This window comes from Dermacentor albipictus, chromosome 3 (assembly GCF_038994185.2).
Source record: "Dermacentor albipictus isolate Rhodes 1998 colony chromosome 3, USDA_Dalb.pri_finalv2, whole genome shotgun sequence".
NCBI classification, from domain to species: Eukaryota; Metazoa; Arthropoda; class Arachnida; order Ixodida; family Ixodidae; genus Dermacentor; species Dermacentor albipictus.
In genome coordinates, this window is record NC_091823.1 from 36,224,149 (window position 1) to 36,241,477 (window position 17,329).

General features: G+C 53.4%; 1 protein-coding gene across 2 annotated transcripts in view; it reads right to left on the minus strand.

Moving 5' to 3' along the window:
• Window positions 1-17,329, minus strand: part of LOC135902571 (Krueppel-like factor 3) — a 178,237-nt gene that overhangs the window by 74,039 nt on the left and 86,869 nt on the right. For both annotated transcript variants that reach the window (XM_065432753.2, XM_065432746.2), the window contains exon 3: window positions 15,118-15,277. In XM_065432753.2, coding sequence (XP_065288825.2) covers window positions 15,118-15,277 — 160 coding nt within the window. The remainder of the gene's footprint in view (window positions 1-15,117; window positions 15,278-17,329) is intronic.

Below are 17,329 nucleotides of genomic sequence, written 5' to 3' on the forward strand. Positions count from 1 at the left end.
GGAACCCCTTCTCTCCACTCAGCTGCACGGTCGTCCGGCCATCGCGCCGATTGTGCACGCTGTGCCGCACTAAAAGCGTGCAGCGCTGGCAGTTGGCGCTCTACGACTCGCCGCGGTGTATCGGGTCTCGCCATCCGGCTGTTCTGCAGGCAACAGACTATATACAATGACACGGCGTGGCGGGGCCTCGCGACCAACACCGAGCGATATGTGACCCGGTACGCGAATTATCTGGCGGAAATGTTGACCCATAGTCGCTACTTGTAAATAAGTGCGTGCGGTTTCCTACAACTACCATAGCCTACATGGATGCTATTCTCTCTCCCTCTCTTTTACTTCCATTCTCATCTGCTGGTCGCCGTTCCCGTGACGGCTACAGTACGGCCAGCACTGTAGCTCTCGCTCTCTCTCTCTCTCTGACTTTGTACGATTATTAATACACAACCAATTATTGCGCGGCGGTGCCTCCAAATAAGGCGCTTCGCTTTACTAAGAACAAAGACGCGGGTTTGCCTTCAGGACGCTTAAGGGGCGTATTCATATGTAACCATAGGACGTTAAAGATAAGATCAATCAATCGATCAGCCAATCGAGGCCAAACATGCTACAGTAGGCATCCGCCGCTAAGAGGTCGAATTCGTAGGAACAGCGCGCCTTCGCGCTGTTCCTAAGAATCATTATTAGGTATCGAATGCGTATTGCGTAATGCCGGGCGTGCGAATAAAATTTGTTCTTATGCGACTTCTTTATAAGGGGCTGTGACTGCAGCTTACCAAAATGGTACGCGATGAGTGCATAAAGTATTCGTATGTAATCTGCGAACCACAGGCAGAAGTCTTGAATACTCAGGGTTTCCAGATAGAAAAGGACGAACAGCTGTAAGGAACGATACCATGACGTGTTGGTGCCGGTAAGTGAACTCCGTCGTATTCCACTCCTCAACGAGATAATACCCCGTCTTACTCGACGTGAATAAACCTTACGGGAATAAACTGGGTGTGCGTTTCCCTATACGAAAGCTTATTCGATCATTACTGGTATGGCGGGTGCCGATATCAACATTTGTGGCCCAGAAGAAACCTTAAAGGGACACTAAAGTTAAAAATCATTTCTTCTGAATCAGTAAATTACCGTTCTACAACACCAGAAACACCACTCTTGTAACGCTAAGACGTTTGGTAAGCCAGAAAAAGCGCAAGAACGAAATACGGGTGGCGACGCCTACTTAAGTTCCCGCACCTGGGGGCTGTGACGTCTTGGATTTCGATGGCATATTCTAGGGCCTGCTAATTACATATAGTGGTACAGATTGACTACATTGTGTTCTAAAGGAACCAAATATTAAACATGGCAAGTTTCGGGAACCTTTATTCAGCCAAAGTGGCCCAAATCCGAAAATATACTTTGGAATCCCTGGCGTCACGCCGACGTACCGGCGCTGGGGTTTCGGCGCGAAATTCAAATACTGATACTTGGACCTTCATTTTCTCCTCTAATAATCAAACTATTTTTTCTAATGACTGCCTGCAGGGTTCTCAAACAATGCTTCATTAGTCTAACCTGATTTATCGTTTCGCTTTAGTGTCCCTTTAAAGCACCTATTGTGCGACTGCCTATCACATGAACATCAAAGCACTTCGGAACGCTTTAGGGAACTCAGGTGAGAGGATTTCTACAGAAGATCCTGGGAGCGTGGCCTCGTGCGTCTGCGATGCACAGAGTCGTATATAAAAGCGCTGCGGTGGTTTTTTTAAGATCCACCAACCAGTGCGAGCACAAACTCCGCCTCTAAGCAGCCCTACATCAGGTCAGCAAAGCGTTTCACTTGAGACAGTTGGTTACGATCCATATTCTATAACAATAGCGCTACATATAATGCAAGACAAACAAGACAATGACGCGACAGGAAGACGGATGCGTGTCTTCCTCATGGTGTTGGGCTCCATTCGCCCTGACGAAAGACTCACAAGACTCCTTGTCGAAACGCTGGCCCCTCGCTGAGGCTTTGCTTGTTCACCCGCCGCTTATCTATATAATATTGCAAACAGTACTCTGCGCACAAGATCTTGAACGGACTTGCTTCACGGTGACGCCACCTCCGAGCCTGCATTCGCAAAGCCGTTTTCTATTAATAACGGTCTCAATAATTAGCACCGGCCAATTAAAGGCAGCTTCTCACGAACACCACACGGCCTCTGAAATCGGGTCCCAGCGTTCGCAGCGGTGCACCGTACTAGACGCTCGGCTCAGGCACGCGTCTCGCTGCGTTCCCTGCCACAGAGCGAGCAGCACCCATCCCGGCCTTGCTCCAGAACCCGGCTCGATTAGTCCCTCCAAAGTGGCACCCTCCCCCCGCTCTTTCGGCCTCCTTGTGTCGTGCGTGCGCGCGCCCTTTCGCACAGCAGTTCTTCACCCCGTGACGTCCAGCAGCGCTGTCGTCCGGGCGCACACGACAGCGTAAAGTGCCGCGCGCTGCGTTTAAATCTCGCCGGGGCCAGCAGCCGGCCGTCCTCGCGGCAGCCTGAATCAACCGGACGATTACGTGGTAGCCCGTATCGTTTGGACTGGCGAGCCTAGCTGCCACTGGGCGCTTCGGTGGGCCACTATATGGGCACGCTGTTTAAGAACCTGCGCTCACTTGCACACTTGGTCCCCTTATACGCTTTGTATGTTCAATAAGAAAGAAGAAAGACCGTGCTACTTAGTAAGAACTTCGAAGACTTAAAAATGCGTGCACGTATGTTTTTCCTGCTGTATAAAGGATTTGTTTCGCGATATACCGCATACACGTATACATGCAGGAAAGGGACTACACAGCGAGACAAAGATAAGTTTACAGGTGGATATGATGGAGGGATCTCATGATAATCGTCTCCTTCGAAAAGGGGCGCGGCTTGGCGCCGGCAAAGTGTAGAGTTCCTGCATATACTCCCTCCAGGGGAGCATATATATACAGGCGTCGCTCGGCGGCCACCGCGTGAACAAGCGATGGACAAGGCCAGATAATGCACGTGGAAATATTAATAAGCCTCGGTTATTCACTTTGAGGTCGGTGACATCTTTGAGGACCACGGGCACGGTCAAGGAAAGCACGCCCCAACGATGGTGGCGACCCGCCGCGGTTGCTCAGTAGCTATGGTGTTTGGCTGCTGAGCACGAGGTCGCGGGATCGAATCCTGGTCACGGCGGCCGCATTCCGATTGGGGCGGAATGCGAAAACACCCGTGTACTTAGATTTAGGTGCACGTTAAAGAACCTCAGGTGGTCGAAATTTCCGCAGTCCTCCACTACGGCATGTCTCATAATCAGAAACTGGTTTTGGCACGTAAAACCCCATAATTTAATTTAAACGATGGTGCCGAACGTTGGTAGAGCAGAACGATTCGCATGTCGCTGTCGCAAAGTACATCTATAATCGGAGTTAACAGTTCACTTGTTTATCAGCGCTTGTACTGTGCACTTCAATCTCCTGCGCTTTCGTCCCGCTTGTCATCCATAGGAGGCGTATACGTTCCAAATACCTATAGGACGAGATGAATAGTACAAAAAGAGTAGACAGTCGCCTTCTTAGGCATGGAGTTGGATTCCTCTGAATTACGCTAATCATTCGCAAGGGAGTCGATTATCGCGCGGTACTCCACGGCGAGCCGCAGCAGCCTCTCTTTGTTCGTGGTTTCCCCATTGTCGTAAATGGCTGATCGCCGATTCTACGCCTTATCAGTTGCGCAACGGCACAGCGTCGAATACTTTCCATCGCCAGCGCGTTGTCCAGCTGAGCACGGTGTAGCCGTGGCGCGACCCCTTCCCCCTGTGAATGCGTACGCGGATATCAGTGCCGGAAGCTCGCGATAGCAGCCGTTTTTCCTGCTCCAAGGGCGCGGGACTATCGCCACTTTCTCTTTCTTTGCTGCACGAACACGTGAAAACGCCTCCGCATCCCGTGCATACTACCGTGTACTCTTGACGCCTCTTCCGTCGGTGACAGCGCTTTGCGCAATAAAGATATATCTGCACAATAGGAGAGGCAGTATAGCGGAGGAGTTCCAAGCTCATTTCGCCGGCCTCGGAACATTGGAATTCCAAAGCGGAATGCCGCGGCATTCTCGCTGTACGATTCTGTTCTACTTCCATCGCTCTTACAGGGCTTTATCATACACTGCAGTACATAGCGCCACGTCTACATTAGAGCCGTAATGCAGGCCGTAATGCAGGTTGGAAGGGGTGCACTGACACAGGTCTAATAGCGCCGAATTACGAATAAATCGTTGCACTGCATCAGCCGTATACCTGGGACTGATCGAATATGTGATTATATGGTATACCGTACAGAAACTGCCCCAGCGAAGACGCACTATAAAGGTTTAACATAACATAAAGTCGAGCTTCTTCAGCTCGTTCTCGCTATAAGAAGTCGAGCGGCGACTCGTCCATACTTTATATATGCAGTTGTGGCAGGGTTATACAGTCCGGTTATACAGTCCGGTTATACAGTCCGGGTATACAGTCCAAGAATTGAAATTATGGGGGTTTTACGTGCCAAAACCACTTTCTGATTATGAGGCACGCCGTAGTGGGGGACTCCGGATATTTGGACCACCCGGGGTTTTTTAACGCGCACCTAAATCTAAGTACACGGGTGTTTTCGCATTTCGCCCCCCATCGAAATGCGGCCGCCGTGGCCGGGATTCGATCCCGCGACCTCGTGCTTAGCAGCCCAACGCCATGCATAGCCACTGAGCAACCACGGCGGGTTACAGTCCAAGAATGGGCGCATACGCAGGATTAATACGCGCACCGCTACCGTGGTCTCCTTAACGCCCTCTGTCAGATGAAACGAAGCATCCGAATTCTCAATTCTCGTGTCGCCCGATCGAGTATCAAGGTGCGAGTTCGCCACACTGCTCCAGCGAATTCGTGCACGGTGCGGGCGCAACAGGTTTACAGAGGATCGATACATCCCGGAACGGAGACTGGTGGATCATGCCCGACAAGCAGCCACGCTCAGTGGTGCCCTGGAATAGGGGCGCCAACCATGCAGGCCGGAGATCGTCATCAACCAATGGAAGATGAAGAGATCCGGCCCGACCGCTGAATTAATCTTTCTAGAGCAATAAAGTTTACTTCCTCCTTCTCCTCCTCCGGAGCCAGCTGCGGTCATGCGCGCAGTGTACTATCAGTTTCGTTTGAGAAACGCTATCAGGGTGGTCATTTGGGCGAATTGGTTATACATAGTCCCGCTGGAGTGGGTTTTGGCTCTCTATAACAGACATGTACAACGGAAGAAAGACGCACGACCCATGAAGCGCCTCGTGCATCCCGGGTCTTTATTCTCCTGCAGGTTTCGTTGCTTATAACGCCGAGAGCCGTTTCAACGTGACAAATGTTCCCCGCGAGCAGCTAGATATATAGCTGCCCGCAAAACAGGACCGGCCACGTTTGTGCAGCGCGGATAATCAGAGCCAAATGGAGCCCAATAAGAAAAAATAAAAATGCATGAAGGCTGCCGATATGTAAGACAAAGACGGAAATGCGCCGAAGAAAGCTTTGCACAGCTGAACGGGGCGCGTCGCTACGGTATATAGTACGCTTCGAATGAATGCTGACGCAGGGGCAATGCCGCACACCCTGCGGCAAAGCATGATTTCGACACACCATTGACGCAAACTAGGTGTATTATGATGATGCACAGCGGCAGCGTAAGAGCACGTTTTGCCTTTGTATACATGCAGGCACAACTGTTATAAGTGTTAGTGCGTCTTCGTATATATTCAGTGCGCATGCGGTTATCATATCGCAAAGGTGTTGGTACCTGTTGGAAGAAAAAGCGTACAACTTCGCTTTTTTTATTCCAGCAAAGCGACATGTCCTGGCCAATGACGACCAAAAGCTTTCCAAGACATATCTGTGCTAAATAAAGGCGGAGTTTGAACGTCCAGACTGGCCATCGTCCATGCAGTTTATATCCGTCCAGCTATACTCGGAGCGCTCGCAAAATAATTCGAGAGATGCGCAGTCCGGCACTAAACGGAGCCGGATCGTTGGCTGGGCTCGTCGGCGTCACCACTCGCTTTGGATGAAGCGAGGAGATATTAGTTCCGGGCACGTGCCTTACGAGTGAAAAAGAAAAGACGACGAAAGAGACTCAAGGTGTGCTACTTTTTCTAGCATCCATAATGCCCCACCTGCGGGGCTCCCTTTTAATCTCGCACAAGGCAAGCGCCCGGTGCGTGCCAGCAGCAGTAAAGATCCACCCAACCGCACCACACCTATCCGTCGCGACTGCCATCTACTCGGGGCCCGAGAGGACAGAGAGGGTGGCGTCCTCCGAACGGGTGCCCAGGCAGAGGCAACTCTTATCGCGCGCACATCGCGGCAAAGAGCAGCGCCGCCACCGCCGCCGTGCGTCCCGGCGTGGTCGGCCGGTCGCGCGCGGAGGAGCATTGCCGATGCCGAGCAGCAGCGGGCCCCCGCGCGCGGGCGTCCTTCAGGCCCGGGCCAGCGGGAAACGCCTCGGCTTGTGGAAAGCGGCGCGCGTGCGTGCGTGCGTGCGCAAGTGGAGCGAGCGCGTCTTCCTGCTTGCTTCGCACCTTTTCTCGGAGCCTTGGAAACGGATGATGCCGCAGCGGCCACTCGGGGCCCTCGGGGAAAGAGGAGCGGCGGCGGCCCTCGCCTCCAACCCCCCCCCCCCCCCCCCCTTGCGCGCGCGATAACCCCGGCGGCCGGATTAAGCGCCGGCGGCGGCGACGCCGGCTAATCCGGAAGCGCTTTCTCGGCCGCACACCACTGATCGAGGCCGGCCGCGCGCGCTTCGCCGCAACCCGTGCAGCGATGAGGGGGAGGGGGCGGAATCTGCAGGAACGGGCGATGGTGTCGTTCGGCTCTTCCCTCAAGCTGGCCAGAGGCCAGGCCGCCTTGGAAAGATCTTCAGGCCCACCAGCCCGACCGCCCGCAGCGGTTGCAATGCCTCGCAGTTAACCCGAGATGTCTTTTCATGTTCTTTCACCGGAACAGATCACCCAGACTTTCGTGCGGGTGCTGTGCTCCGACGGTGCCCCGCCATTAAATGCGAATGGGGCTACGGTATTGAGACTGCGTTGAAGAAGTTGCGGTCACTGAACAAGTAGAGAGGTGGAACAAAAAGAACGTTTCGGATAATATACAACGGTTTCTACGGCCGCACTGAGGCTGACAAGAGTGTCGTTCGGGTAGGTACTCGTTTGCTTCTGTGTGAACATATGGCTCTGCTTCGATTTTTGGTGCACATGTGATCAGGGAAGCTGCACGGACTCCGAAAAGCTTCTTGTCTCTCAACCGTTTGAATTGATCTGAGACCGCGTCGCTTCTTCAGCGGGACACCCTACAAGAAACACTTCGGTGAAATTCTTGACTTTGGCATCGTGTGTGCATGTGTATGTGTCCACACCTCCGAGATTTTATTAATAAAGGTAGCACCAAATCGTGGTATCCGGCGTCAGGACGACTCGGTGGGAGCGCGCGTCGTCCGAGCTACGTCATCCGTCGCATCATGCGGGCGGCGCACTGTACCCGCCGTCGTCTCCTATCCAGGAAGTTATCCGTCCTCGTGCGAGTGGGCCCAGGTGTCCGGCCGGCGACTCGGAAGCCATCGGCGCGCGAGGGAGCGACGGCCGAGGCGGCGGCGGCGGCGACAATCAGGGACCGCCCCCGCGGTGCTGCCCCATTAACGAGGCGTGACGACGTCCTTACGGCGTCCATTAGCGCAATCCACGCCGCCTCGAATGAAACGAGCGAGCGACCCCCATCTTCTCGCAGGGGTCACGCCGTGGCCCCTGCTCTTCTTTTTTTTCCTCCGCCGCCATTGTGCGCGAGCAGGCGGACGCGGGAGTCGAACTTGCGAACCTCTCCGGTGGAAGCCGGGTACCGTGATGGAAGGCCGCCGTAATGACGGTCGCTGCCCGAGCTTGCGCCGCTCGTCGTGAAGCACGCGGCGAAAGAGCAGCGGGCTGGCTGCAGCAGGGCCAACCCCCCTCACCCCCCCCCCCCCTCCCGTGTACGCGCCACAACGGAAACGCGCCCGGAATGCCAGCGCCTGCTTTCTGCGTGCCGCCGACGGGACGACACACGCCGCCGAGGCCGTCGTCTCTCGCTCAGCGCAGCGCGCTGCGGCATTCATTAAGCGGCCACGCGAGGTGACGCCGCGGTGACGCCTTTTGAGGTGACCGCAGAACCTCCCCGTCCAGCCGGAGGCACCGATCACCCGCGTGCAAGCTGCTCTTCGTGGTACCCACATCAGTCCGACACCGCCAACTTCTAAGGACCGCAGCTTCAGTGAGAAGCGAGGTCGGCGGTGGTGGTGGTGACAAAGGCCGAAATGGGAGGGGGGAGGTTGACTTAAAGTGTCGTGAAAGCCGCCGATATTTTGCCGATATTTATGAGACACTCTTCCTACGGAAAAGAAAGAGGCCGAGGTTCGGCAGCCTACCACTTCCAACAGAGACGACCGCCGTCGCAATGGCCAATCGGGGACGCCATTTACCAATGAGAGGGTTCGCGAACACGAGTTGTGGCTGAAAACACCCATGAAAATAATAAAGTTCTGGCCGCGTTACCACGTGATATCTGCCAACTGCGGTCGACAAAGGGCGTCCTTGCGCCACTTCACGGGAAAGGTGCTCTGGATCGGCTGTATACAGCAGAGTCTTTCCGCATTGACAGACTCTGGCTGTAGTCATTCTGCTTTCAATGGAGAATCTCATATACCGGTAACCGGGGGGACCTGCTATGAATGTCCGGCATCAAAGTAGCGAGCTCAAGGAATGCAGCGCGACGCTCGTGAGTTAGACAAAGCGACCGAAGCCGTGATTCCTGTCTACGAAGAAAGCGCCTTCTGCTAAAACCCGTTTCGCATCATTTAATTACGCGTCGCTATTGGGCTTACGGTAAGCAGCGCGGGAATGCGCGTCATAGAAACTGCCGAAGCGCCCGCCTTGCCGCCGGCCCAAATGGTGCGCTTTTGAGTGCCGCAAGTAGGAACTGTTGCGCCACCTCGGAAGCTGATATTCCACCTGCTTTCTCCCTTTCTATGTTTATTAAGTCGAACGCACTGGAGAGTTCAGAGGGCACTGCGGAGCGACTCGTTAGAGCGAACGTCGGATACAACTCAGTGGCCGGCACCAGCGCCCCGAGTCGCAGCATACGATGTGAGCGTCCTGGCTTGGGTGTTCTTGAGAATATACACCCGCAGCGAGACCTTTCACCGCGGCCAATACGCAGCTCGAGAATTCATTTTCATAAATCATTACTCTGACAGAAAAATATACGGGGTGTGCCTTCAGTCCGTCTGAAAGGTCTTCCTCGACCAGGGAAACAGCACGTGACACGCGAACTGTCGCCTGTACGTCACCGAATGGATCAGGCCCAAAGTTTCCAATAATGGCACGCACGTAACCAAGGATACGCGGTGAAAGCAGCTTCGTGCAGACCAACTCGGGGACAAACCGTACTTTGTGGTGTCAACATTTGGGAACGCGAGAGTTGTTTTCTTCCTCAGCATTTATCAACCTTGCGTGCCGATCAGGGGCCACCGATAGCCTCGGCGAGCTGGGTAATATATCAGTCTTGGTACCCACAGCGCACCGAAGAAACAGTATACGTGGGCCACGCGCCTACGTATAGTGGGGTCGATCGCATGCGGCTCATCGATTGACTGACCCTTTTTTTTATGCCCCAAACCTGTACATCTCGGCTATGAAGAACGCAGTATATAGTGGGAGGAGCAAAATTAACAGGCCGCCCGCGGTTACTTAACGTGCACCAAAAGTTAAATTCTAACCAAGGCTTTCGAACAGGAACGCGTGCTCCGCGGCAAGGCATCGAACTGGCGACCACGAACAAAGAGCCTCGTGATACGCGTCACCACCGCAAAATAAGACTGGACGCAAAGAGAAGACACAGACACCACAGACGCCGGAATTGAAATTTGTTTAACACAGGGATTACACTATAAGGGCATGAACAATAACAGCGTCAGTTCGAGGAGAGAGCCACAAACTACGGTCTGAGAGCGCAACAGCCGCCGGCCAAGTCACGTCACGTGTAGCTGCGCGACATGCGCGGCGTCGCGTCCGCGTCGACGCGCGCTGCCGCGCTGCACGGAAGCGCGTCCGAAGCGCGGGATGAGCGCGCGCGGGCACGCCAGGGTCAGGCGGCCGCTCGCCTTGGACGACGCTCCTCGGCATCCCGATAAGAGGGCGGCAGATTTATGGCGCGCACCGTCGCCCCCCCTCTCCGAGGTGGCCCCCTTTTATTGGCCCATAGCGCCCCGTTCGTCCTTGCGCTTCCGCTTGGCAGTCCAGCGCCGACGCCGCGGTCATTAATTGCGCTCCAAATCCCGGGACCGACCCGAGGTGAGCGCGTCCCCCACCCCGTCGTGGGGGGAGATGGGGGTCAGAAAAACGTCAAAACGCCACCAAACGCTCGAAGGCGAAGCAGCGGCGCTTTAAATAAAACAGATAGAAGGATCGGGGCTCGGACGCGGCGCAGCCTCGCCGAGCTGCCGCCACTGCAGCGACCCTGCCGCCAGCGGGTCCGCCGCCGCCGCCCGCTGTGCGCCGCCAAGCCAACGCCAGGCAGCGCGGTAGCGGCCACGGCGGTCCGCACTGCCTTATCGGCCCGCGTCATCGACACAGATGCTCGCTCGTGTCAAATGGCTCGGTCGGGAGCCGCGCGCTCGGTGTGCGTGCTCCGACCTGGACGTCGGGCCGCCGCGGGAGCGCGCGGCGCCCGTTATGCTCCCGCCGTCCGCGCCGAATTCCGTGCAGCGCAATCGAAGCTACGCGGATCGCGTCGGCCGATAAGCAACGATAACGGGGAGAACGGCTGCACCACGAGCTGTCCGCCGATAATCTTTCCGTTGGTGACACCCCTTGATCGGGGATGGACTATCGGTACACACAGCCGAGATAACGCATGAGAGAGCCCTTGTGGAAGGGATGATTAGGAAGAGAACGACGAGACCAGTGCCTGCCGTTAAAATTCCGTTTGCGACACCGGTTGATTACGGATTGATTAGTAGTGCACTATGGGCACAGTGAGATAGTGAAAGGACGCCCTTTACCTATAGGCTATCGCTCCTCATCAACGCGACGTGCCGCTTTGACTGTGCTGCACGGATTTAACGAGGCGGAGCACAGATCGCACCCCTGTTGCGAGGGGCTCAACCAAGCCAATCGATTACTTTCCTTTGAACCTTTCGGACGGCTTACAGCGCAAAGCACGCCGCTTGGAACTGGACGTGTTCTCGCGTTCGGCTACAGTTTACGCGCGGCTGTCTTCTGCTCTGCTGACGAGCCCGAGGTCGCGGGCCCGATTCCCGACAGCGGTGGCCGCATTAAGATTGGGGCATGAGCAAAAGCTCAGTGCTATCGGCGCACGTTAAACCTCCAGCCCTGGATTCCATTATTATATAAGTGCCATATCTTGCACGGCATATTTAGCGTAAGCAGGACACCAGAAGCACATTACAAGAAAAAAAAAGAGAGGAAAGTTTTACGGCATATTTAGTAGATGTGACGGATATGGCTTCGAATGAAGTCGTCAGGTGATCCACGGTTATGAACAGACACCTAACTCCTCCTTGAAAACAATGGCACTCTTGTTTATGTTCAAGAGACTGCGCGAAAGCGGGATGGCATTTTCGTCTGACGTAATGCTAGCTTATAGCAAAAGCTCGCACGCCGCATAAGCTCCATGTGCCTCGTACGCTCAACTCTATAGATATTCTTCGAAAAAGTTACTCGAACGGATCTTCAGCGTCTATCTAATCGGGCAAGTGGGTTATGGTCACAAGCTATCGGTTAGGTTAGGTTGTCCACGTTCACGTTATAATTTTTTCATCTTACCCAAGAAGAATCTCTACAAATGGATGACCAATGTAGAACTTCGCAACTTATAGCGGATATAATGGTTCGAGCACAGTACAGTTCGACAATGTTCAACTTAAAAACCACTTAAGTGCATGCAATGCTTTCAAAACGCCCTTTAGGAAACAAGGAGAAAAGGCAACTACATCGAATCAAAAATATTGAAATATAATTAATGCACTACATACACATTAATAATATTTTCGATTCGATACAGTAGTAGATACAGTACGCTGTAGCGGGAGACTCCTGATAAGTTTTGACCATCAGGAGACCTTTAACGTGCTCCCAATGCACGGGAGACGGGCGTTTTTACATTTCGCGCCCATCGAAAGCGGCAACCGCGGCCGGGATTTGATCAGGCGACCTCGTGCTTAGCAGCGCAACACCACAGCCGATACCGCGGCGGGCAACATGTAGCCAAATCGAGAAGAAAACAACGCTAAGCCCATAATCTTCATTTAAAGTCGTTCGGAACAACACCGGTGGCTGTGCAGTGTGATCCCGCTGTCAAGAAGACGCCCCCAAAGTGCGGGCTCCCACTTTCGCCGGCGCTAAGCTGCGGGAGAGCCGGCAGAAGTCACGTCAATGCACTGGACTGAGGTGGCAGCGCCGCGACAAACGCCAGTGATCTGCTGCAAAGCCGGGCGATCGCGCAACTGCCAGAGGGCAAAACCTGCACCTGCTGCACACTCGTGTGCTCCCTTTAACAGTGGACCGCCCTGTACACGTGCTCTACGTTTTATATAGAGTGACCGCGAAGTAAAGTCTCGAAACTCGCGTCCCCTCGTCTGCGGAGAGACGGCAACTGCGACCGCCCCGGAAAGCACTGGGCCTTTTTTTTTTTATTATTTCGCACTTGTTTCCAGTCCTACTCATGCCACGTACGCCAAACTGATCAAAATCGCAAAAAAAAAGTTGGCCATAAAGATATTTTCCGCGCGCGCGCGCATAGATAGATACGCTCCCGTTTCCAGCACGCTTCGGCCTCGATCCGCCCCTAAAGTTTCGCGAACAGAACACCGCGTATGTGTACGCGATCGGCAACGACGCTTCGCGGCACATAAGCAGGAAGACAGTCGTATAGGCCGAGACACGACCGCTGCGCGCACCGATATTCAGGCCGAAATACGAGGAACTGCGCGGCCTCGCCGGGCGGAAAACGAGCGGTCAGCATAGACCACCGCCAGCAGGGCCCCGGACTCGAAGAAATTAATTCGAGTTCGCCGTCACTGCGGCGGCGACGACGACGGGACCCGAACTGGTTCCCGGTCTAAACAACCGGGTGCAGTATCGACGCCGCGGGTGGGGAAGCGCACGGGCGTTTATGCTTCATTGCGTGTTCTATACTGCGCGGTCGCGGTAGCTGGGTTGTAAATTTTGCGCAGGAAAAGTACGCCAAGTAAAAAGAAAAAAAAAAGAGAGAGAGATGTGCGGCCGACGATTGCAAGAGGTAGAGCAACGGCGTTTCCGTAACGCCCATACCCCGTTTCGCGAGAATAAAAATAAAGATGTGGCAATGGAGCGAGGAGTTGCGGTGTGCCCACGGCACTCGAGGCGGTACTGAAGACTGAACTGAACAGCGGCCACTCTGGCTGAGAGAATCAGGCGGTGTGGAAGCAAGTGATCCAGTAACTCACCAAGACTGCCTAATTTGCGACAACAACAAAAACATCAATGTGTTCTTCGCATAAAACTGCGACTCAAAGGAACTGTCATGGAAGGTTCGGGCTCTCCCTAGCACATTGATGGTCTCGCAGTATGTTTTCTTTCGAATAAAACCATGGACCTCGTCATGTGCATGTTCACGATCGCGCGATAGCAAGCGGCAGGTAGTACGCGCCTTGGCAAGCCTCTGAGCTGCCTTATTGTGGCGTCATCTGGCACGCACTTGGAAAATGACGTTCGTTGCTTCAAAGATTTCGATTCACACTTCCTAGATTTATTTCCGCACTTTTTGCATCGTTGTTTGCGCGATTAGACATACGACACGCAAGATCTTCAAACAAGATATAAACCAGCGCAAACACTATGTACAAGTACACTCACGTATGGCTAGTCAAATTTTGCGTGGTTGAACATCTCTGAGGCCCATATGACACACAGGAGGCCTCAGACAAGAGAATTCACGAACCAGTGCGAACTACATGTATAGCTAGCTATCGCAATAAAATACCGATGCCGGGAGAAATGAAAGCAGCGAGCACGGTAAGTCCATCGCTGCAGTGGGCGTACCTTAGCAATCCAGCGGCCATAAACTAAACCAGTGTACTAGAGTTAGATGCGTACTCATAAAAGTGCGAGAAGAGGAGAGAATGAATGGCAAATTTATTCGTGGGCCGGCCACGAATCCAGGCGTCCGGCTCGGAGCAAGCACCATGGCGACGCACTTGCCACAATTCGCGAGGCGTAGTGGATTGTGACTGCTTGAATACTGAGGTGTTTTTCTTTAGGGCGGACGATACTTTAAATAGAGAACTTAGCTGACAGAAGGAGTACACGCGCGGACGACTTTCTGTGGCAAAGGAAACAAAGCCATACGAGCTCATCTTCTGCGCCAAGTCCTTCGGCAGCGCTTTCTTTTTGGGCATTTGCATTTTTGGAAGCAGATACTGAACTAGCGGCAGTTTGCTATACTTGCAGCGGTTTTGCATTTGCCAAAACGCGAAATAGTAAAGTTGAAAAGATAAGTCAAGTTATAACACTGACTAGACTGAGTAGCAATTTCTATCGTTTATTTCACTAGAAGTGTTGTAGTCTAAGATCTTTGAGTTTTCAGTTCATGCAGCTTAAACAAATACGAATGAGACTTTGGGGCTGTACTTTCAGCAGTACTGTCACGCATGCGCTTCGCTTCGTCTCTCTCTCTCTCTCTCTCACACACACACACACACACAAACACACACACACACACACACACACACACACACACACACACACACACACACACACACACACACACAAGGCGCCCTGCTGCCGCTTACGCGGAGCTTTTCGATTGGGGTCCAGTCCACGCATGTTCCCAACAGTCCAGAGGGCATTGGGGCGACGACCAGGCAGCTCGCGTACGGAGTAGAGGCTTTTTTGTTAGTAGAAAGGACACCAGGCTACGCGTTTGGTCCGGGGCACAATGCGAGAACGTCCGCCCTGCTCGCGGCGTCGGTGGCTGAGCGGCCATGTATACCGGAGCGACAGAAGTTGTGCAACTCGCACTCACCATTGTTGAGGTCCGGCGACGGTGGCGAGGAAGGCGGCGACGAAGGCGGCGTTGGCTGCTCGTCCAGCGGCAGCCCCCGGCCGGAGGAGGCCGCCGACGACCTGCTCCGGCTGTTCAGCGAGAGGTCCACCGGCTCCAGCTGGATCGGAGCGCACGCCGCCTGCGACGAGGAGCACAAGCGCGATCGGAACACGGCCATGCAGCTCGGGACTCGCTCAGCGCGTCATTCGAGCGAGCCCTCGTTTCTCATGGAATAAAAAAGAGAGAGACAGAAACTACCCGAGGGATGATTGAACAGGGTCTAGCGATAGCTTTCTGGTAGACCAGCGAAATAAGCTGATGGACATAGTTATTGGTTATCTGCCTTGTTTGATGCTATAAGGCGCATGGGTGCTCTGGCATCGCACTGCCGGCCCGCGTTACAAGCCACGTTAAAGCCCTTGCGAGGACACGCACAGTGCACTGGTGTCAGGAACGGCCCACCAAGTCCCCACATCTGCTTACACGGCCTCCGAGATCGGCCCAGCTTTGAGTGCACTGGCTCCAGATTAGCGCCAGTGTACTGGTCCGGAAAGAAGTTCATGCAAAATGAGACAGCGAGAGAGATAGCGCCTTCCCGTGAATCACATTGCAAGTTTCGAGGAGCCTTTTCACATTTCAGCGATTACGCTGATGTTAAGCTTGTTGTGGCTTACTACGAGAACAAGTACTATATGTTGTGAAAACTTTTCAAGCGTAATGTAACTGGCTTCCAATTGACTGGTACATATATATGTATGTATGTATATATATGTGTGTATATATATATATATATATATATATATATATATATATATATATATATATCAATCTTACTCAGCGCTTTATGAACACTGGGCATATATATATATATATATATATATATATATATATATATATATATATATATATATATATATATATATATATATATATTTGAACGTCCAATATATGTGAAGCGGCGGACGTTGTATAAATCAATCATGAATTGATGACATAATTAACTGAGACATGCTAATTACTTATTTCACAGACAACTTCGAGGGAACGTTGCAATTTCAGTACAGGAGCTGGCTAGATAATAAAGCCCATCCACGGACATAATCTGCGTAGCACCAGCTTCCACAAATACGCCGTCAAAATCAGTGGCAAAATTCATTGCTGTTCTAGTCAACACTTATCAGCAACGTACCTTCTTCGCAGAACTAATAAGAAAGTAAGAATACCTGAACCTGTCTCATCCATCAATGCGCCCGAACTAAAGCAGTCAACATAATAAAAACGCCACTTCTACAAAAAAAAAAGGAATGCGTTGAAATGTACCTACAAGTCTCCTCGCCGCCTTAGCGCGGGAATTGGCGGCGAGAAGCTACAAGTCCAGAGCCATACGGGCGAGTGATAAGCGCATTTCAATTCGTGCGTACGAAAGCAAATGCCACTGGGCGTCTTCCGCATGATTCGACAAAAGAGGACTGACTGGCTGGTCTCGTGGTCCTTAAGGAAAAGGGTTATTGCCCGTTCTACAATCTCTCTCTCTCTCTCTCTCTCGACTTGCACTAAGGGGGATACTAGCTCACCCCTTTATAAAGAAGGATTCCTTCCATCTATCGGCTTATTCATTCCAATCGCAAACAGCGCAACCAAAAAGCTGCACGACCAGTGAAAGCCAGTCTCTTCCTTCCGTAGTTACGTTGGCGCCAACTCCATCTTCGCTCATTAAAATCGGCGGCCGCGCGAAGAGGCGTCGGCTGCTCGAGTCGAGATAGTTTCGCCGCGACGGCGTCCCCGCGCGACAGCCCAGGCGAGCTGCCGACTGTACATACGTATCCCACACACGCACCCGCGACGGAGGGGACCCGACCTCACGCGCCATCTGGCAAAGGTATACTACCACAAGGTGAGCTGCGTGCTGTATGTACCGGCGCAGGCGTGGCGCGCCTCGGCTGGGCGGGGTGGCTCGGGCGATACGGGCGCGACCGCAGCCGAGGGAAGAGGAGGCGGCAGAGCAGCCGCCTCGGCGGAGAAAGGCCGCCGAGCAGAACCTGAAGCGAGAGGAGAGCGCCCGCGGGATGGTGCCGCCAAAGGTCGTGGCCCGAAGACGTGCCCGGAATGGCGACGCCAGCGACGACGCCGCAAGCCCCGAAGGACGCCTAATCCGCGTATTTATTCCGCAGGCCCGCTTATCGGCCACGTA